Here is a 23,500-nt window from a genome sequence, read left to right on the forward strand (position 1 = left end):
AAAACTCCCGTTAGGCCGCAAGACGAGCAAGAAGCTATGTCACTTCCGGCCGCCATCTTTGTTTTGCTCAGGACAACAACAGTTGCCCCTAGGCTCGTTAAAAGTGTCAAATAACGTCTCCATTGTGCAGCAGAAACATTATTTTTCTTTCAAACTTGGTGGAAGAATATTTTGGGAACCAGGCAATGACCTCAGAACATGGGTATGTATGTTTTTCTTTTTTAAAGTTTGGCCTGTAACAGTTGTGTTATTATGTTATTCATGACAAAAACATGCTATGGCTAGTGACTTGAAGCTTTTCCCGCTTCGACAATGTTTGTAAAGCACTAATGTGTGGTATGTTATAATGTAGTGAGACTAGAGAAAGACAAGTACAGTTTTGTTTGGTATAATTCACTAACTGTTAGTTGTGTCTGCACTTAGGTCCAGCTCAGAGTTGTGTTAGTATGCCATCATTACTGTCTGTAATTTAAATAGAGTGTGTTGCAATTTTACCTGTGCTTTTGTTTCTGTTTTCGTTGTTAAATGTAAATTAAATCCAGGGCTTTATTTTCATATGAATTAACAACAGATTGTGTTCCCTTGTCGTCGTCTCTTACCTTCAATTGACGTGATGGAGAACATTATCAACAACAAAAACCATGACACCCCTTGCAAGTTTATACTCTATATGTGATGTTAGAATTCACACAAACAACAACAATTTTCAAGTGAACCATAAATATCTTAAAGGAGCTACAAAAATACTTTAAAATGTTGTTTGTCGGTAGGTGCTCCAACATTATCTTGTATTGATAATATATGAAAATAAAAAATTGATAATATTTGCACATTCAAAATTAGACCAAGCACTAAAATAGCATAAAAAGTGGTGTGTCTTATCTGTTCACTGGGTCACATGACTTTGAACCTATTGAAAGAAATGATTATATATGCATATTAGTATTCATATATATTAAATTATATTATCTTATATATTCAAAACTAACTTCACCACGGTTAAGACTGCATTAATACAACTTATAAATACAGTGAGACAGTATAACGTTTGAAAAAAATAGGTTCGTTTATTTACATAAAACATTTACAAAATACATTTTTCCATTGAAATGAAGTAATGTGTTATGAGAAATGATGGTTGTAAGAAAGACAGCAAACAGTAGGCCTTTGTTTGGTTCTGACGTGAGGACACACAATCATATCCGACCTGGTCTCACTGTTCTCAAATGTAATAGGCACATTGAGTTAAGACCGATTAGTGCTTTACATTCTCGCTGTCTCATCTTTTTCTGTTTCAGCTCCTGCAGGAATTCATCATCAGAGCAGCTCAGGAGCGTTTACAAACAGCCCTACGCATTTCAAACCGTAACCAAAAAGAGAAGTGAACAGGTAAAAACACAGCTGGTAAGAAAATGACTTGTATTTTTAGCAGCACATTTTGCATCATACCATACATAAAGTCAGTCTAAAACTTCTTTTGTTTGCATTGTAAAAGAGTGATGCCCTTAGTTCCCTTTTAAGGCAGTGAAATGTGTTAAGTTGGTCAATCACTATTTTTATGTGTACATTAAAACCTAATCACTCTGAATAACAAGATTAAGGTAATTATAATGTCATTTTCAATTATTTTTTCAATAATTTATACATTGTTTATGTTTGAAAAAGCCAATTAAATGGTTGGCAAATCACCATAATCTACAGATAATCCAGTTAGTAATGTGCTTGTGAATGCAGTTACATATAGTAATAGCCTACTCAAGGCATTGTTCATTGTGTCCTCACAATTTCCATACAAGTAAATAATGTAGCTCAGATACTGACTATTAGAAAATCATCTATCCGATAATATTTACTGACACCAGTATCAAAACTTGAAATATTAATATTCACATTATCTAAAGACCATGGTCAACAGTAAACTAATTTATATAGTGATCGAGGCCATGGTGCTTTTTTAAGTGCATGTTGTTTTTGCATATCGTTGCCTAACAATGTCCACTCGAAGCCACATCGAGTGGCCTCACCCTCCTCCCACTGAGAACGCCTCCAGTGTGTCCGCAGCCGGTTCAAGTGTCATTATGTCTGAGTCTGATGATACACGCTGCACTCTCCTCTGCAGGGAACGAGAGTCTGTCAAGTGAAAAAGATTCCTGATCCTCTCTCAAGACTCGAACTCGCTGTCGCTGCTGACGGAGATCTCTGGAGTGGAGGCTCCTGTCCCTCTGCGCTCGTTCTCTGTGCTACAGTCGCTGGCCTCCGGGCTGCCAAGGTGGCGAGGGGATGGAGGCAACAAGTGGGGGTGATGGCGGCGGTCCTGATGAGAGCCGTCAGGTGAGCTCCCAGAGGGCAGGTGGGAAGGATCCTGCTGCATTCTGGGTGGAGGAAGAGATGAGAGTGGGTTTAACACATGCATTTTTTTTCATTACTTTGCCTCATAATATCAGACCATAATTTATATTTCTATTTGACTGAAGGCCTACTGAGTCTGTTTCTCACAAAATCTTTGTAAAACACAAATATAATCTATACCTAGAGTAAACAGCACAATTTGAGTTGCCATTAGCCCAATTCTCCTCCTCTTTTCTCCTTTTTTATTCACAATTGGCAAATGTACGTAGCTCTTGACATACCTGTTCTTTGCGGATGCAGCGCGGTCTCTTTGGCGACGGTTCTTGAACCAGTTGCCGACCTGTGTGGGTGTGAGTCCCGTGGCCTGGGCCAAGTGGCGTTTCCTGGATGGGTTGGGGTAGGGGTCTTGGAGGTACCACTCTCTCAACAAACTGCGAGTTCTTTCCTGTAAAACACACAGAAATGCGTATATTCGTTTAGTTCAATGCATACTTTATATTATCTTCTGTTACGTAGACAATACAGCTTTATTAGGATGGAGCAGCACTTTGAAAAGACACCATATGGTATCTTGATATCATCCTATTAAACCACAATAATCTTATCACTCTCATATGACGCTCAGTATAATCGTATTAGACTGGACTTATGAATACACTGGATGATTACTATCTGCGCCATAAGTATACAGGACAATTTACAGTCCCTCAATTGGATCATGTTAAGGGGTTTAATAGGCAGTTGGAGAGACTATTCCCCCAGGAGTTAAAGATTAACCACACGTTTGAACAATACTTCACCCTGCCACATGAGGGAGACACACATAACCACACACACAAAGAGGCAAAGTGCATGCTTCTTTGCTTTCTAACACACTTTTTGATGAACTTAATCTTTGGATCCTGTTCGTTCATTCTCCCCTGTGATATTTAACGAATAACCGGTGTTATTATAACTTTAAATGGATAAAAATAGAGTATATTTGCTTCCAAAAGAACCACTAATGATTGCATGACTGAAAAATTTAAATGTGTTTGTATGCATGATGATGCATCAGCAGTCTGCTGGTGTAAACTGAAAATGTTGCTCTTAAATATGGAATAATTTTACTTCTACATGGGCTATATAGCGGATGGATGGCTCATTTAGACTCCAACAGGTGTGTGCTAATAGCCGGTTCAAGTGGGGTTCATGTTTGAAAGGTGTAGCTACTAATGACTGATTAATGCATCCTCTGGCGAAACCTGGCCTTTCCTTTTCCACGCAGTAAATGTTACAGTAGGGTAAATAAAAAACAATAAAATTATGCTGAAGTGACAATTTTTAACACAAGAAGATATTTGACGTGCATGTAAATAAAAGTGTAAAAGTACAAGTTATAAATCATATATGAGACAAATAAGAGAACGGCAACAACAACAACAAAGAAAAATCCAACTTCAACAAACAAACAATGCAACATAACACTTTAAATGTTAGGATAAGACTAATGAACGGACAATAATCTGTGATAAAAACTTCTTGGCATGTTTAGGAGCCATAATTTAATTATATGACCTTGTTTAACTGTATATCAAAGCTTGGATGCCCTGGTAAGAAACTATTGTCCAGATTTCTGGTCTTGCACCAGGCCACCGTGTCTAAAGCAGTTTAGTGTCCACGGCAGAAGGCAGAGGGATAACCACAGCTCTCTGACCATTATCATCTTAAGAGCTCAAAGATCAGACTGCTGGAGGTTAAAAAAGCACCTTTAAGAGAGAAACTGATGTCGATTCACTTCCATGTCAGCTAAAATGCATATTATAACATGATGCCCAAAAACTAGGGTCCACACACACACACACACACACGTGTCGCCACATTGTGTTTACCTTAAAGCAATGCGTCTTCTGCTCGCCGTCCCAGATGGTGCGGGGAAGGGGAAACTTCTTGCGGATCCGGTACTTCTCCACCGGGCCCAGCGGCCGCCCTCGGAGCCTCTCCGCCTCTCGGTAGTGCGCGTCCAGCCACAGGTCTTGAAGCTTGGCGTGCGACTCTCGCGTAAACCGGTGGCTCTGGAGGATCTGGTACAGACCCTCGAAGTTTCCACCGTGGAAGGCGACCAGCGCTCTCGCTCGCATCACGGACTCGTGTCGGTTCAGCGCTTCACCCGCCGAGCCAGGAACGGCGGCGGGCAGCGACCAGAGGAACCTGCCGAGGCGCTCGATGTCCCCGGTCTCCTCCAAGTTCTCGCACACCCGAGCGACCTGGTCCGGTGTGAACATCGGCAGCGGGAACATGTCGACTCGTTGCTTCGCAGTAGCTCACCGAAGAAGTTCGGAAATGTGCGCAAGGCATGAAATGATGTATCCAACCGTGCGTAAAGCTCCGTGCGCTTTTTTTGTTTAAATGACGGCAAATATTGACACTTGCAGCATGTATCTGCTGCCTCTCTTATGTAACTGAGACTTTCCTGGTATTTGGTCAAATGTTTCATGGAAGACGGTGCGCAACGGCGGCGGCTCGAGGTTCTCCAGAGTGAGCCAAATAAAGAAAGACGCCAAGGAGTCAACCTGTATTTATAGCTAAATACAATTAGCATCTCTGTAGTTGTTTTGAGAAGGATTATACTTCCCGGCCATTAGCTTCTTAGTGGGGGGTAGTGTGTACAGAGGTGACTTGCTGATCAGCTTGTTTGGCTTAGCCTGAGGATACATTGACTGCCAGGATGACTGCAGTGAGCAAACAAACGAGGATAGGTCATTTGATAGGACGGATCTGGTGGAGATGGAGCCCAGTCTCATGGAGGAGATGATGAGGGGAGTTAATGTAGAGTGAGAGGCTGCATGCTACAGAAAACAACTTTTTTTTGCCAGCAGGAAAAAAAACAACCAAAAATACCAAGAAATCGGCTCATTTGGCTTTTATAAGTGAGTGAAAACCTTAAAGCTGTATTAAGTAACAGTTACTCAACACACACTTGGATGGCACAATTCATGAGTATTACATGTGCCTTGCCATTTGGCCAAGAGTCCCCAACCAGCTAATACCCATGTAATTAAAACAGACGTGGTTGCACCTATAGGTTAACCTCAGTGGCCTTCTTACCAGGACAAGACATAATGACAAACGCCCCTAGACATCGATGCACTTCGGAGCAACTCCAGGGCAGGGAATTAATGATCTGCTGCCCAGTGCAATCCTTCTGATCTCAGTAGCTCATTAATCAGTCTTAGGATAAATTTCTTATTAATCAGGTTAAAGATCCTGTAAGCATCTGTCAACGACAATGCAAACATGTTGCACCTCATTTGCACATCATGAGGAACATATATATTGATGTATAACAAAAGCCTGACATGTTAAGTTATAGATTATCAATACTAGTTATAGCCTCTGACCTGAGAGCAGACATAGATTAATTAATCCCTGGACTGAATATTAGGCTTTGCATGAAGGTTGCAGTCAGGTGAAGGATCATCTGGTTTAAAATGAGGTGAAGTGGCTTAAAATCCGTCTACAGATCTGTCTAGAATACAGATATGAGCCTGCGAGACACTGAGCACTGATCTGTGGACATCAGGACTCCTAATTTATAGAGAAATAGGATATGTTGTGTGTTTTTAAACAGACAAACAACAGACATGTTTCTTCTTAATTAACATACTTGAAAATGATCCGTTGAACCGTGGGGGCGATATGAATCTGATACATTTTGGACAAATACTATTAAAATGAGAAGTCTATATGTTAGGAGTCACCCTGAGACCTTTATTCACACACCAGTTGTGTTTGTCAGGATAAAGTGTTTTCTGGTTTTTGAAATATTTACCGGTGAAACAGGAAGATAATCCATGTTGAGCTAAATGGATATGAAACATGCGCAATGAAATCGTTCAAAGTGTTGTTGTAATTTTTGTTGAATCACATTTTATTAATTTGTACATTAAGAAACAAAAACACACTTTAGGTTCCTAATCTACATTATTGTTTGCATTAGAGTCATGTCAAAGGGAGGAGGTTAGACGATCCACGACTTATTGTGAGGACAAGGTGTGAGTGCCCTTTCTGCGATAGGTTAACAAGATCATTAGGAAGAAAGTCAAGAAGGGGTTGCTTCATATTATAGAAAATATTGTTGTTACCCTTTAAATTAGAGCCAAGATGTTCCATAGGGAGAACCGTAAATGTTTCTCTATAACAGAATACAGAAATTTATACAATCAAGCCAACGGTCCAGTTGATAACGAGAGCTGTCCGTAGGTATACTTAAGAAAATGTTTGTTCTGTTTCATGAGTTTTATCCTAAAATGGTTTAAGTTAGATTTGTTTTCCTCAACATTGTAATTATGATTGAGTATTTAATCTGACAGCTTTTTAATTTATACATTGATTAAAGGCCCTGGAAACCCAAATCCTCAATATCTTTCTAAATATGTCATTTAGGAGTGTGTGTACATGCAGTACGCATATAAGATAAGGTATTGCTTTGTTAGTTCCTCACAGGGGAAATTTCTTACTCACAGCAGCAAAAGTGGAAAGCACACAAAGAAGAAGAAACAATAAATTGTAGAAAACTATGAACAATATATACATAGGGATATGGGAAATATAAGAATGACAGGAACAATATATACAGAGTTTTTAAGTAAGTTAGTATTTGGGTAGCATTAACAATTAGTTTAAATCCAAATTTGAAATAATTATATATTAATTAAAGTTTTTTTAACGGTCCTGGTTTTGGATTGGAAGTGGTTGTAGTCATATTCAGAGAAAAATGACGTCGTTGCTCCAGTCTTGTTTTGGATATATGTATAATTATTATTATTAATTTTTACAACAATAATATAATAAACATTATATAAACAATATAATATATTTTTAGACAGCACCTTTAAAAACAGAAGTTTACAAAGTGCTTTGACAGACAAAGCAAAAGAGCAAACAAATCTATATACATATGTATTTATATACTGCCTTAAAAGAAACAGTAGAAGGACAAATGAATAACTAAAAATAAAATTAAAGGTGAAAAGGTATGAAGACGATAAAAAGAAGATAAAAAGGCGACATCACAAAAAAGCCATAAAAGTGTGACCTGAGAATCAAATGTATCACTTCTTAAAATTATTTTATTCTGTGTTTAGTCCATAAACAGTACAGTACAATCTACTACATGTAAAACAAATGTCCAACCAGTGATATAAGACAGAAAAAGCACAAAATGATCTCATCTGAGCAGCTGAAATGAGCAAGTATGTTCCACGTAAATTACTTACTTAAGCAATTAATCGATTATCAGAATTGACACGAGTACGTTTCCAGTAAACTAGGCAGCTAATCCTTCTACCACCAGTCCACAAATCTGTTCTTGTGATGCTGTTCGGTGGAGTTTAGGGTATGGAAAGCGTATAGAATTACTTTATAAGCAGTGGGCAATCATTCGATACGTGTTAGATCCTAAATCTAGATTAAAATACCAGGTGGGATTGGTGGACTAATGGAAAGGGGGGAGGTGTGACTGTGTGTGTTTGAGTGTGTTTCAGCCACACCTTAGGGCACAGAAGGGGAGAAATGAGCTCAGTGAAGATCATGCTCACAGTTAATCTCCCCCCCCCCCAAATTTCAGACACTTCCCGCCACTGACCACCCTCCACACACACAAACACACACACGCTCACCTTCATTAATCCCCCCGACCCAATCTGTTTAACACTTTGAGAGCAGACTGAACCAAAATCTGCTTAAGCGCTCCCAAGCCGTTAGAAACAGGATGAATGATAAGATGGTGATGGGATGAACAGATTATGTATGTGTGTGTGTAGAAGGGTCAGGGGTCATTTTTGCATTATATCTTATACAGTATATATCTGTAAAATAGAAAATTTTAAAGTGGAGCGGCTGGCAGGTCAGTGGTTTGAGCAGTCGGCCCGTGTGAAAAGACTGAAGGTCCTTGAGTCAGCGAGAGCGGGTTCGACACCCACCTGTGGCCCTTTGCTGCTTGCCCCCCCCCCCTCCCCCTCTCTCTCTCACCCCACTTCCTGTCTGTCCTTTGTAATAAAAGCTTGGAAAACTGCTCTAAATACAATCTGAAAAAAAATTGAAAATCTTAAAGTGTTAGTCTGGCTAAAATGGACGACATGGTCTTTTTGGCATGAAAATACATCAAATAAGACATCGAGACAGTTTTTTCATTGATCTGCCATGTATGGAGAAATCCAGGAGAGACGCTAACAGCCCCAAAGGGCTAACACTGATCTAGGCGTTGTGTTGAACGCAGTCCTTAACGGCATTCTTTACCACTAATATTGCTCAAAATAACACCAAACTTCTGCATTAGCAAGACTACACATAAAACGAAGCACCGAAAAACGTAGCTAGCTAACCCAGACTTTATTAAAAAAAGACTGTTTTACAAGTCTGTGCCTTACCAGCAGGGTCATGTGGACAGATAGTCCTTACAAGTCGATAACCGAATGAACTGGAGTTCAGTGCAAGGAGGAAAGTTTTGGCAAACATAATTTGTTGTTTGTTGTTTGTGACAGTGTCTATTGAGTTGCATAAGTTACAAAATAATAATCGACTTGTATGGACTTTACTATGAGAGGAGCTGGTAGTTGGGCAGTTAGTAAGTCTTTTAAAACAGTCTTTTTTAATAAACTCTGAATTCGCTAACTATGTTGTTGGTGCTTTGTTTTATGTGCAGGGACTATAAACATGCTACTGCAAAGGTTTGGTGTTATTTTGAGCAGTATTAGTGGTTAAAACAAGCCGCTTTGTATGCGTCCAGCGCACCGCCCCGAGCTAATCAGTGTTAGCCCTTTGTTAGCGACTCTCCTAGCATTCTCTAAACATGGTTGATCAACCAAAAAAACTGTATTGATGGATTTGATGTATTTGCATGCCGAAAAAAAAACATGGGGATCATTTTCACCAGACTTGCACTTTAACATCACTGGCCATGCTATTGTCACTATTGAGAATTTAGTGCTCAATAGTGCTTAAATGTCTAACATCAAGACCATTTAAATGATATATTTTCCCTTTATGTCCCACCGTGGCCCTATTTTTTGTCAGCCTAGCACCACCTATCACTGTTTCTGTAATAATACTCATCTGCAGCAAGAAAGGTTTGAACTGCACCTGGCCGGTTGGAGCATTTCTGTGTGGAGTTTACATGTCCTCCGAGGTTACCTTCAAGTTCCCGCCCTCAAACAGTCCAAACACATGCAGGAAAGTTGAACTGGAAAGCCAACATGTACCTGTAGATGTAACAATGCTTGTGTGTCTTTTCTTGTATTCTAATTCCGTTGGTGAATCACCCAAAGGACGCGGCACAAGATCTGAAGGCCGGACTGAACCCAAAACCCTTTCCCCAAAAGGAAGAGACTCATACTACTGGTACATCCAGGTCCCCCCTCATGAACGCATCAGGTAAAATACTCTTCAAGTTTACCGCCAGGAAGGTGACCTCTAATGGTTGATTGGATCTAAATATCCGTGCAACAGTGTTGGTTATGACGAGCCTCCATTATTTCTACCCAGCAGAGGCTTCTTCATAAGTGTAGTTCACGTTAACGAGTCATTTGAAGACCAGCTGTAGATATTAATGTGATATTTCATGACTTTATGAGTTGACGAGAATCAGTTGATGCACACAGTGGTTTACATGCAGTTTTAAAACCTGATTATATTCGGGATAAGGGCATACTCCGGTTTCTCAAGCACCATGGAAACAGTGTACTGGGTAAAATCTGAGTTCTCATACCAAGACCTAGATAACTCCTTCAGTACCCCGATTATTTGTGCATGTAAACAGCCTTCCTGGATTACTACTGGGTTTCGCGTCTGCACAGGCTCCAGGTTATAACCCCCCCTCCACTCAGGCAGCAGTGGTTTCTAAACCGAAACTACAATAAAACAGGAAATAACAGCGCCGAAAACTTGGAAAAAACAACAACAATAGAGCAGAATGTTAAATCGAAGGAGGACTTCACCATGGCAACTGACATCAGTACCAAGAAGACTTGTTTCTCTCGTAACTCGGCCCAAAAGTTGACCATTTTTCCCAACGCTTGTGATTTTGCCAAAGGAGAACCGGAAGGAAAAGCCATATTTTGACCAGTTGTATGTTGGCGGAGCGTCACCCACTGTACCAGAGGTCAAGTTGCTCCGTCATTTTCCCATTCAACCCCCTTTCATGTATATGAGGGGAACTTCAATAATCTGATTATTCCCTTAACTACTTAACTTGGGGTTACTGACATGCATGTAAATGCACTGACTGAGGGCTGCTAAGGGTGTAGTGGTTGTGGCAGAAGAAGGTTCTTAACTGGCTTTGTAGGAGCATTTGACACAGGACCAGTCTTGTTGGCCTTAAGCCTGTGAATGTTCTCATTTGTCCAGGTCATCGTTATCCCCAAAGCAAGTCCAAGCCTGGTCAGATGCGTACATGAACTGATGAAGCCTCTTGGGTGAGAGGGGAAACGTCTATCTAGACAAATAACCAAGTCTTTGTTGGCCTTATTGACATATCTCGTTTTAAAATGCACACTTCAGGGGATCCATTCCAGTCCCTGAATCGGGACGCTTGCCTATGCTTAACCCAATACGTGCTGGCATATATTTTAGCTCATGATCAGTGTAAATGAGTCTAGACAATAGCAGGATATGTTATTCTGCATCTTGTTTTACAGTTCTGTAGAACCAAACTTCCTGTTTCATTATGTAATGTAGGTAAGTCACGATATGAGATTTTGATATTACGATTCTTGTCAGAGGAAATGTCACGCTTTTCACGTTTATTAAATCAGGGAATTTATTATTCAACACTATGAAAAGTCCTGCAAATTAAAACACGTCAGTCTGCTTTTTATTGAAAATAGAGGGTTCAACATGAACTCATTGAACTGGAGTTACATCCAGTTAACTACTACTATATCCTGGGAAAATTCAGAAAGTTCTAGCTTAGTAACATTACATTTGCTAGTTCAATTTTTACCTTGACTTGAGCATAAAGGCGTGGATGATCATCTCTTAGATGTTGAGACATATTCAAAGTGTCAGGCCCGTTTGCAGTCACTCTTCGACGGCACCTCTTCAACAACTCCCTGCCCATTTTGTAAATATCCAAAATGCACCACGCTGCTGATTTAAGGTGGGGTGATAAGGCTGTCAGTTCCCTTTGACTTTTTTTACAGCAAACAAACCGTAAACATGTCACGTGACTCCTGGGATTTGTTTTCAAATGCCGGGCAACAACGAATGAATCAGGACACCATATAACTTTTACATTGTCTGTGTTTTAGCAAAAAAGGGTAGGTGTCCGAAGATCATTTACATCTCTGGTTCACCCCAAACAAAGATAAAACCTTACAGTAATCCCACAAAATCATGTATTCCATAAGCATGTGGTCATATCAGCGCAATTTAGACAAGTCCAATGGATTCATAGACCCATTAAAACATGGGACAACCTGGACGCCATCTTAAAAGTGACACCTTTCTAGTGGTCAAACTTTGGTAAACTTTAACTATGTTATTGAAGACACCTAATATTACGAAAAACAGCTGAAAAACGTTTTTTTTAGGGTTAGGCGTTTTTTTTCATACTTGCAGCCGTTTAATCGCTTCTACATTTCGTACAGTTATGAAACTATGACGTCATGCAACCACAGTTTTGGCAAAATCATTCTCGGACTCCCGTAATGTAATGTTTACTATAAAGTGAGCTGTCGGAACTATTTAACCTTAGAGGCAGCAGACATAAACCTGTAGATCCATGGATATATGTGTTTGTCTGGTTACTGTATTATGTTTTAATTAAGGAACAAACTGGAGAATATATTAACATGGTTCACACGCACACACACACACACACACACACACACACACACACACACACACACACACACACACACACACACACACACACACACACACACACACACCCATGGATGGTGGAACCCCACTTGGCATAATTAATTAGAGGCTTAAACAGAAGCCTCCTGCTTAATACAATGACCTGTTGATTTTGCCAAAAGGCAAAGCGGGGGGCATGCATCTGTGTGTGTGTGTGTGTGTGTGTGTGTGGAATGGGGGGTATTACCATGCTGTATAAATCCACACCAAGCACAATTAACAAGCAATTGGGAGGAGAAGTAATTAGTATTATCTGCTTATCACCGTCGACCCCTATTCTGAGGAAAATGGGTTAAAAAACACACAATGACACTCACACACACACACACACACGCACACACACACACACACACACACACACACACACAAACACACACTATAAGTCCCTCCAGGCAAATGTGTAAGGGCTAATTACAAGCTCATTTGCAACTCAATAGCAGTATCCTCTCAGACAGGTCTATCCCCCTGCATCCGCCCCTCCCCTCGTCCTCAACATACTGTGTGTTAGCTTTACCTCTCAGCCCACGCCGGGGGCTCTCGCCAAACAAACGACCAAAAATTGCTTCCCCGTCCGTCTCTGTAGGGTGAGAGGAGAGAGGTAGATCTCTTGATTCAATAGACACAGGTGATATAAAGTAAATGTGGGCTGTGGCGGGGGATTTCATTAAAACTTTGACACCAAATAGAGGTTTTAAATTAGAACTCCATCTAAGTTTGATAGATGAATATATATAAAGTATTAATATAAATGAAGGACAGACACATACTGTTACAGTGTGAATATCAAAAAAGCTTTATCAGACTTTTGGACCTTATGGGAGAAAGGCATGTGAGCAGTTATGGCTCGTAACTTATATAATTATGACCTTTTTCCAGATTTCCCACAGCTGTAACTGAAAATAAGTTTGGTCTCTAAAATGTCAGTAAATAGGGAAACATTACAATTTTCCAAGACACAGAGATACTGTAAGAAAACCAACAAATATTTGGTTGCTGTCCAGCAGAAACATCGTATCTCCATATTTTTTACATCCACATTTTTCTTTTTCTTCATAAATCAGTGCTTTTGGTCACTCTTTACGTCTGTGTGCGGGATTTATAAAGTTTTAACCAATGAAAAGTTAAAATAGAGCTTGTGACTAAATCTTGTAAGACCACTGGATCCCCAAACTTTCAGCAGAACCTCACATTCCTAAAAAATAACGGCCTTGGACGTGTACGGTTTACGCCCGACAGCAACGATTTGCTCTGAAAATAATGACTCTTGTTGCAGATGAATAGATTTTTGTACTTATTGATTAACTTCCAGTGTGTTGTCTTTATCCATGGATGTACTGAAGTGTGAAGTGTAATCAATCCGCTTCTATTATCACCATGATGTGGAAACTGGTTTGTATTTTTAACCACTAATACCAACTAAATATACCTCTGTCCTCGCTCTGAACTGAGACAAACAGTATTTTTTCCTTCACCTTCACCTCCAAACACAATTGAAACACCGTTAAACCAACAGGCAACTAACCCTAAAGCTATATTGGCCGATCACACACGGAAGAAGAAAAAAAGTACATTTTCAGGCTTTCAAAAAGTTTCAGGAACCCAGAAGGAGATTCTTAAAAGTCACCTATCTTGTGACTTGTGACTTCATTCCCTTCCCTTACGTAGTTGTGTGTCCCTGTGCCTGGTTTCGTGACATTAAAGCATTTCCGAGGGGAAATCCCCTCTGCGTGAATTAATAAGTCCGAGCTCCTGACAAGCTCCTTTACACTTCACACAAGGTGTGAAGTGGAAAAGCTGTCTGGAGATTATTTGAGTAATGAGATGTTCTTTCCAGGTATCGTTAACCAGTGGATCGGGTTGATGTTCCCTCCGGTACAATGAACCACCCCCAGACGGTATCATGTTCGCTGTTTGAAGGATCAGCTTACCACATGCTCACGGTTAGCTGGCAAACTGTAATTTAAGCCTTTAAACAAAAATAGCCTGGCAAATCGGTGCACGTACACTGGATGCTTTGTGTTCTTGTCTGATTGTGAGACTGAGATCTGACCGTCTGGTTACACAGTCGGTGATGTAACGGGTAAAATCACTTTAGTGGTTGTAAAGTTTGTTTGAAGGGGGTTTATAGATATGTGTCGTCCCTGTTTGGTGGGATTTTTTTTGAATAATTCAAGTGACTTTGCCATTTTCATCCTCTTAAACTGTGCATTTCTCTAATTTTTAATAAAACCAAGTGAGCTGAGGGTCTTCTGCACATTATTTTGATTAAAGGTGGCTTGATTTAAATTCAGTTCAGTAGCCACCGGCCCACTTAATGTGTTTAATACTGTAGAGTGAATAAACTTAGACACTGTAGAGTTACTCTTGTGTAGTTTTTGTTAAAGTACTGCCAAGAGTTCATTTCTAATTTGTTTCCCTTTATCTGCACTTTTATTGAGAGGGTTCTGTATAAAAACATTAATCAAAGACGCTTCACGTGTTTCTTTATAAATCGGTGTCACGAATGGGTTTGACCGAATAAATGAAGCGCGTTGAAGTAAAGTACTGATAGCAGGCTTAAATCACGCACTCGCATTCCAACTTTGTGTTACATAGAAGAACATGAGATCAATATATGTAGTACATGACAATATATGTCTGCGTATGATAAAAGATCGCTTCACTGGAAGTGTCTGTGCAAAATTTATTTTGTATTTCCTGTCGCTGCTGTCTTCAAAGTGGCGCCTGCAGTAACACCTCCGTGCTTTTGTTGGTTTTAGATGCCGTTATGGGTGATGTTTACTTATGGCAAAATTTGGTCTTGGAGACACTGTCTGTCTGTAGCGGGAACTACCACAGAGGCGGTGTCGAGTGGTGTTTACATGTCTGTCTTTGGACCGATTTTGTCACCACGAGCATCACAAACGTGCAAGATACAGTCAGGAAATGTTACAGGTTTGTAGTTGAGATCAAAATGAAGGTTGAGTTTGAAGACAGGTGTGGTCCGAGTGACAGAAGGAGGGAAGGCCCCTTTAGGCCCCCGGCCCAATTCGGTGTCTGGTTGATGATAATGAGATGGTTCTCATTTTTATTTGTAGTTGACGTGAAACAACATGACCAGAGCAGCTTTTTCACACAGTAGATACCTTTAACTGCAAACTATGCACCAGGTTCAAAACCAGAGCATTGTGCAATAGCAGTATTTTTACTCTAATGAAAAAAATGTGTCATATGTTTGTAATTTCATCTAGTAAATCATATTTCCTAATATTGGTATGGAGCCCTCCGTCATGCTTTGTCATAAAAACCCTCCTCTTCCTCTGCTTCCCTCCATCATCATATGTAACAGGTGTCACTGGAGTTGTTTAGGAACCCTTAAGGATTTAAGGTGGGACTTATTCTTACCTAATACTATAATGCTCATTAATTCCTGCTTTGGTGACTTACGTCCCCCTGATCCTCTCTGGTTGGCCCGGCCCAGCCCGGCCCTGCCCGGCCCATCCTCGCAGAGCGCTCAGCTGTCAGGTGGGAAGATGAAGAGGCGTCGGAAGGATGATTTGTGTTTCAGAGGGAAACCGTAGGAGAAGGCGGGAACGTAAGACAAGGGTACATGTCTGCGTGGGCGTACCACCGGGGTCAGTTTAGTCAGCGCAGAGTGGTGTGTCGGAGGGGTGTGTTTCCCCCTGAGTATCTCTAATTGTTTGCAGGGATTTGAGCATACTGTGTCCAAAACAATAGTCTCTTAAGTTTGGTAAATTTAACAATGTTTGTGAAAATGATCCGTTACAAATAAAAGTCCTGCATTCAGAATATCACTAAAAGGACAAAAGTATTAGCTTATACTAACTGTACTAATATGCACATTGTTCAATTTCATATATATCATATTACTGAATCATAGTTAGTGATGCACTTGATTGTATTGTTTTATATACTCCTGGGTAGCTTACTATATAATATTACATTGTAATATTGTTATGAGCATTCGTATTAATAATTTAAATCTGCAAAGTAACTCAAGCTGTCAAATAAATGGAGAGGAGTAGGAATATAAAGTAGAATAAAATGGAAATACTCGAGTAAAGTAAACCTCAATACAATACAATACTAGCATTTTAAAAACAATCCTTGTTATTTCTTTTAATACTACAGCAAAAAGATGTTTATTCATCTCTGCAGCCTTATAATATATAATTATAATAATAATAATAATAATAATAATACATTTAATTTGTAAAGCATTTTTCATTGTTAAAACAATCTCAAAGTGCTACACTTGGGTTAAAATCTGATTGTAGATCTGCTTTTTTATAGCTTCAACAGGGCAACGCTTTTGATAGCATCGTATCTTTTGAAAGATTTACCGGTAGTATTGAAGTTTCGATACTTTTGACAACCTTAGTATTTGAGTAAATTGTCTTCCACACTACAAAAGGAAGCTATAAACTATAATTGGGCTATAAGTACACAAAATTCATGGTTTCGATACACACGGTGCTTTCGGGGTCACAGTTCTATTATTTTGAAAAACAGATAAAAAACAGTAGCAATGTTAGTGTAAAAAAATTAAGGAATCAAACATTTGTGCATTATATGTATTGTCATAGTAAATGTATCATTATTGGTGTAATTATTTACAAACTGATGCCTTCAAGAATCAACATTATAGCGAGCTCTAAACGCTTTATGTTCTTGCGTATGGTCACATATCCACAATAAAATACTCTTCTATGATAAGGAGGTTATTGTTTGGTTTATAAGGAATACCGAACTATAAGTGCTGATAACCACTAGAGCGTGTCGGGGCAAAGATTGGTGGTTGGTGACCTTTCTGTCAGGAGGGGGGGGGGGCAAAGGGAGACACAAATACCCCTATAGTGGTTACTTTGTATGTTTTCTATTGGCTCATGTCTGAAAACATTGGGGGGGGGGGGGGGGGGGGGGGGCCTGTTTATGGTGGCACCTGTCAACATGTGTCAGCCCTGAGCTGCACTGACTAATGAGAGGATCATCTTTTCATGTTGACCAAAACATGAAAACATTGCGTTCAGGCAACCACAGTCCGATACTTGACTGCCCTTTGGCGATACTTACGGAATAAACGGAAATACTCTCCTTGTGTCGCCGATGTTGGGATGATGCTTAGACACTTAAATGAGTGATAATCTGAACTTGATGAGAAGTCTTACGTCTTTTGTTCAGGTTGTTTAATGTTAATGATAGGAATTACACGCTCATTTTCATAATGTTCTGTTTTTACAGTGACTATACAACATTTCTACAACCTTTTTGTATTTTTGTACTAACAGGAAGTGATACAAGACATACACAAAAAGCAACCCGAGGGATTTAATGTTGCTTTTAGAGCCTTAACACAAATACTTAAATCTAGTGTTCGTATTTTCTTACAGTAAAATGAGTCTGTTGTTAATATTAAGCTATTACTCACCACTGACTTTGGTAGCATCAGCTGTGTATGAACAGGTGTTTTAGATGCACCTGCAAACAACTCACAAAAAAGCAGTGAAAACAAATACAATCACCTTCTCTGCTGGCTTATATTGATTTTGTCATGTTGCGCGATCCTTTGATACAAGGGCCGACAGCTCAACTAAAATTTAATCTGTCATATAAGTCCCACTTAATCTCCTGTATTACACCTGCTATATTAAGTATATTAGCTAGAGCAAGTGGTCAGTTAAGTCCCACTTCTACTACTACTCAATTGAATCTTTTGTGCTACTTTTGAAAGACTTTTATATAAAGTAGGAAGGAAAATCCGTGTTTGTTTTGCGGGCTGCAGCCGTGGTGAAGCATGGTGATATTACTGGAAATCCTTCAGGAGATCGTTGCTTGCACACACGCCGTTTATGTTGTGTAAACATGGAGGGTAATTGTATCATAGCGTCCATCATCTGTTACTGTATGGCCTCGATCGATTGAAGCAGAATCAGCTCAACGTGGCCTCGGCAGCCACTGTAAAGTTTGTGTGTGCGTGTGTGTGTGTGGTCGTGAGCATATGTTTTAGTGCTTCACCGTGTGGTGTGTGTGTATGTGTGTGTTTTCTGCAGTATGGCAAAGTCGATTAATCAATTAGTTGGCATCTAATGAATTTATCGTGAACTATTTTGAGTCATATTTTTATAAAAATTCTCTAATTTCAGTCTCTTAAATGTGAATAATGTTTTTGTTCCTCCACCATGACAGTAAACTAAATATCTTTGAGTTGTGGACAAAACATTTGAGGACGTCATCTTGGTCTTTGGGAAACACTCATTGACATTTTCCCCCCATTTTACGGCCCAAAACGCTAAAATGCCAGATTAATTCGATTGAAAATATTACTCGCTTGTGTGTGTATATGTGTATGCACACGTCCACACGTCTGTATGTCTGTATTGTGTCTCTTCCTGCTGGGTTCATGTGACAGCAGGGGTGGGAGGCTAAGAGCTTGGTGAGAAGGATTACCTATATCTGTTAGGCCTCCTTTTCTTTCCCCCGGGCAGTGTCACGTCTCATTACTTCTGTCCTCCAGCCGGGATCGTCTAGCTTTAGCGGGATACATTTAAAATGCGGGCAGCCTGGGCCTCCAGGAACACCAGGTTAAGAGGCAGAGTGATATGCATGCCCTTTGCCTGAGAGGCTTTTTCCAATAAGCAGACAGGTAAACTTCTCCCAAAGCTGGCATTGATGGCAGCTAAGCCCTCACTTGTTTAAGTGAAACGGATGGCTGCATCTCAGAGAGAGACATGCTCAGTGTGTGGTTTCAATCTGTCACGATCAAGACAGAGTGTCCGTGTTCACCTGCATGTAATTTACATGTAACAGGGCGCACAAGAGGGGAGGTTGTAAAGAAGGATGGTGGCAGTGACACGTTGGAGCTGGAACATTTTTCATGTAAAAATGAAATACATTATGTGGTCCCAGCTTCTCAAATGTGCGGATTTGCTGCTTCATTCAGTTTTATGTCATTATAATTAGAAATCTTTGGGTTTTTGAGTGTTTGTTGGACAAAACAAGACGTTTGAGGATGTCAGTCCAGGCTCTTGGAAGTTGTAAAAAGCATTTTTTAATTTAAATTATTGATCGAAAGTGTAAATAAGAAGAAGCTAGTTCTCACTTTAAAGGGGATTTTATTGATATATATAAAAAAACAGAAGATGATGCCTTTAACTCGCAACTTATAGACATTAATTTTATATAATCATTGATTCCCATCAGTGATAATAAAGGGTAATATTGTAATATGTTTGGGTTTTGGACGGCCGGTCGGACAATATAAACAATTTGGATTCTAGGAAATTGAGATTTTTCACTGTTTTCTGACGTTCAATAGAGTAAATGACACAATACTCAAGAGGACATTCACTGATCATGAAAACAATTGTTTGTCATATTTAGTCAGATTCCTAATCTGTGTTTTCCACAACCTTTGCCGCCTTATATGCATGTGACATTCACTTTTCACCGTTGCTGTTCTTCATCTGAAGTATTTTCTGTATTTATACATCCAACATTTCCAACCACGTTAGACAATCTGCTCCTTGTTTACACCGGTACGTTATACATGGATTCAGGTGTGTTAATAAGGATGGAGATCTATTCTTTTTGTTTTGAAACACTGTTTTAGAAAGAATACGTAGTCGTTGGTCTCAGTTATATAGTATCACATTTGTTTGAACCTACATGTTTGTGTTTTTACCTCATCAGGGAAGTTTAGGGAGAAGCAGTAAAATGTTGATTTTTAACTATTTTTTTACATTTTCCTCCCTGCCTACCCACGGTTTCATCTTATCTTTGGTTGAGAGACATTTGTTACTCAGCTGCTGAAACTCTTGTGTGGCGAAAACACAACTATTTCATTGTTATCTGTTTGTAAGTCATTGTATCCCCTTTGAGACACTTCAAATCATTCATTCAATAATTGCAAAGATCTCTTCAACCATTTCTCGTAACAATGTGTCCTAATCACTTTGCAAATCCTTCCAGTCAAGTGGCTCATTATAGGAAATCACTGATGTCAAGCTGAGGGGCATAAACATCCTTCTATAGTCTTTTTTTCTATTCAAACTGCTGTTAAACATGCTACAGTGGACAAACAACCATTTGAAACAAACAACCCACATGTCATTTCTTGAATTCCTTTCATGAGTATGGGTCATTGACTCCTTCATTTCTCACCCATTCACTGACCCAGAAGGACTACAACGCCTGTGTGCTGACCCCTTGCTCTCGTTGCGCTCCCTCCCTCTTGAGGAAACCCCCGATGCCCGCTCATCTCGCCCTCCAGCTGGTTGCCTCCACCGCCCAGAAGCCAGTGGAGCTCTCCTGGCCTTAGCAGGGCGGCTAATCTAGAGGGCGGGAGGCCTCCCTCCTGCTAGCGTACACAAGAGAGGGAAGCCCTAATTGCTTATGTCGTAAAGCTCCCTGACCCAGATAAGCCTCCACTCCCCAAAGCTGTCGATATAACCCCACTTTACCTCACCAAACCTGCCTCTCCTGATCCACAGAAGACCCCCCCCCCCCCCCCCCCTTCATTTCTGCACCTTCTGCCACATTATTAACACCCAGGTCAGGGGGAGATGGGAAGAAGAGGGGCAGACGAAACATGAGTAGTACTTTTCTTGTCGGGACAATACCAACAACGTATATGTTATATATGTAAGTTACGTGAAACTAATTAAATTACGTGCCATTTTTAAAAAAGTCCTCATGTAGCTTGAAGGAGAGTGAAAAAAGTGTGGATAACAGTACGGGACAACGCTTCTTTTTAGATTAATGAACAATTTTCCTTAAAAAATGCAAAAAAAGAAACTGATCAGTTCATGCTTGTACGTTGGATTAAGAGCACATCTTCAAGGAGAAAGCCGTGACATAAATGATCAAAAAGCAAAAGTGCTGCACATTTACAAACGACACACAACTTCGTTTAGGTAGACGCTGATTAGGTGGGCTCAATGAAAGCCGATCTAAAAGCCAAAGCAAGGAGTTGCGTGCAACTTGCTCTTGCATGGCAGGCTCATTATTGAGCCCGGTAATGAAGGCTTAGCCACAAAATGCCACAGTGCCCCGGACAGTAGTCGAGCGGCGAATGTCACACGTGCTCTACTTCACTGACAGATGGTCACTTCACCAATCAACACTTGGGGAACTTTAAAACCTACGCAAACACAGAGATCGATGCTTTGTTTTCTCATTTTCTACGTCAACTTTCTAACACGTTTGTCATGCAGAGAAATGACAATTTATATAAAGAAAACAGAAGAAGTAGTAAGTCATTCATAACAAACAGGAGCCTTACTGAGAACTCCTTTAAGTCCACTTTAATAGACATCTTAATTACTAAATAGGAGCTTTTAATTGGGATGCTGGCCTGACTCACCTTGTAATCACCCACCACATGCTATTGCTGCAGGGATGCCTTTAAACCTCCATGTTAAGCCATGTTACACCACAGGTTAATGTCAACTGTGTCAAGTGCTTGGTGAACGATACTCCCGACTGATATCTACACATAAACAACCCACCACAAAGACAAAAATACAAATTCCTACAGAACTGGAGACACAGTTTAAGCTTAAATGAGTGAAAGATGGTGTTTTGTTTGTGAGGAGCATGTTTTTTGGACATGAAGCTCGTTAGTTCTTGGCCTGGACTGACCTCAGCTTCCTCACCTCCTATTGAGGTGATCCCTCCAGAAACACTGTGGACGTTTCTCGTCATTATAAATTCTTTTTGGTTAAATTAATTGATTGGATCTGTGCTTAAAGGGCTTTCAGATGATTGAGGATGTTCATTCAGTAGTTGAAACAACTGACTGTATTTTGTGTGTTAGGTTAATTGATGACTCTAAATTGCCCGTAGGTGTGAATGGTTGTCTGTCTCTGTTCGTCTCTATGTGTCCTGTGATAGACTGGCGTCCTGTCCAGGGTGGACCCCGCCTCATGCCCGATGTCAGCTGGGATCGGCTCCAGTCCCCCCGCGACCCCGACAGGGACAAGCGGTTGAAGATGAATGAATTAATTAATTAATTAATAGTACAAAATTAAATCAAATTAAATGAGTTACAGTTTTGGGTCAAATAAAAGTCACCAGTTAGGTTTAATAGAAATTCCAACTATACAAATCAAGCATCATGTCTCGTGAACACAGAAGAAAAAATAAATACAAAAAACAAAATGCATGTTCAAGTAAGGGAAAGACACATCACGTCATCACACAAGGTAACACGTTGAAATTGATCGAAAAATACCAAATTTTAAAAAATGAACAATAATGTCCCAAACCAACAAACACAATGTTGTGCTACAGTTTTCCTGCTTCGGCCATTTAAAAAAATTCCAAATGACGGAAAATATTTTCACAATAAATATATCATAAACACTGCAAATGAGGAAGGAAAACATATTAAAATATCTCCAAAAATCAACAATCACATATCAACTTAACACTTAAAATGGACCAATCTCTTTTCTATATGTATACTTCGCAGTACATGTGCTGTTTATGTGGCAAGAGTGGTAGTCAGTGTACCAGTACTATACAGAATAATAACAAGTTTAATCAATAATTTCATATTTTCTAGTGGTGTTGAGATAAACTTTCCCACAGAAATCCTCTTGACAGCACAGAGGGCTTTTGATTGAGCAGTATTTCTTTTAATCCATGCTACCTTTCTACCTATAGCCCCCTGGCCCCATCTTAAAGTCTACTTCAGGAGAAAAACCCCCAAACTCTACATTATCTGACCGACTACCAGCGTCAGATCCTCCGTGTTATAATACAGCAGTTTTCCACAGTGTTGGGGAAATCGTAGTGTCGTACGTAACGTTCTGTGTAAAAGTTTCCCAGTGCTTTTGGTTGTCCTCATGACTCGCGAGTAATCTCTTCAGACAGTTTGCGGCAAGAACGATCACTCACAGGGTACTGAGAACGTCTGAAATGTGCTGACGGTTGTGGCGTTGAGTAAAACGACCTCCCCCCTGAATCCCTTGGGTTCTGCTTCAGGCTAAAATGTATTAACTGAAGCACTGCACTTAGCAGTCAAGTGTCTGGCGCCACCTGGTGGTCGGACAGCATCACTGATGACATTCAAACAGAAACATCAAACATACACAACTGAAAACAGGGTTCCTACACAGTATGGAAAAGCATGCAATTCAATTTGAGTAATTTCCAGGTCTGGATAAGTCGGAAAAAGGGAAAAGAGTATGGGAAAATGTTTGTATTGTTTCCCGACTATTATCTCACTTCCTTAAAATTAAATATATTT

At 40.0% G+C, this 23,500-nt stretch overlaps 1 protein-coding gene across 1 annotated transcript; it reads right to left on the reverse strand.

Annotated features, from left to right (window-relative positions):
* Positions 1-2,161: 2,161 nt before the first annotated feature.
* six7 (SIX homeobox 7) lies at positions 2,162-4,628 on the reverse strand (the record flags this gene model as incomplete). Its single annotated transcript, XM_083937512.1, has 3 exons — positions 2,162-2,372; positions 2,631-2,794; positions 4,221-4,628. 3 exons carry the CDS (start codon positions 4,626-4,628, stop codon positions 2,162-2,164), a joined length of 783 nt encoding a protein of 260 aa, XP_083793638.1.
* Between the last annotated feature and the right edge of the window lie 18,872 nt (positions 4,629-23,500).

Source organism: Echiichthys vipera (assembly GCF_963691815.1).
Source record: "Echiichthys vipera genome assembly, chromosome: 22".
Classification (NCBI taxonomy): domain Eukaryota; kingdom Metazoa; phylum Chordata; class Actinopteri; order Perciformes; family Trachinidae; genus Echiichthys; species Echiichthys vipera.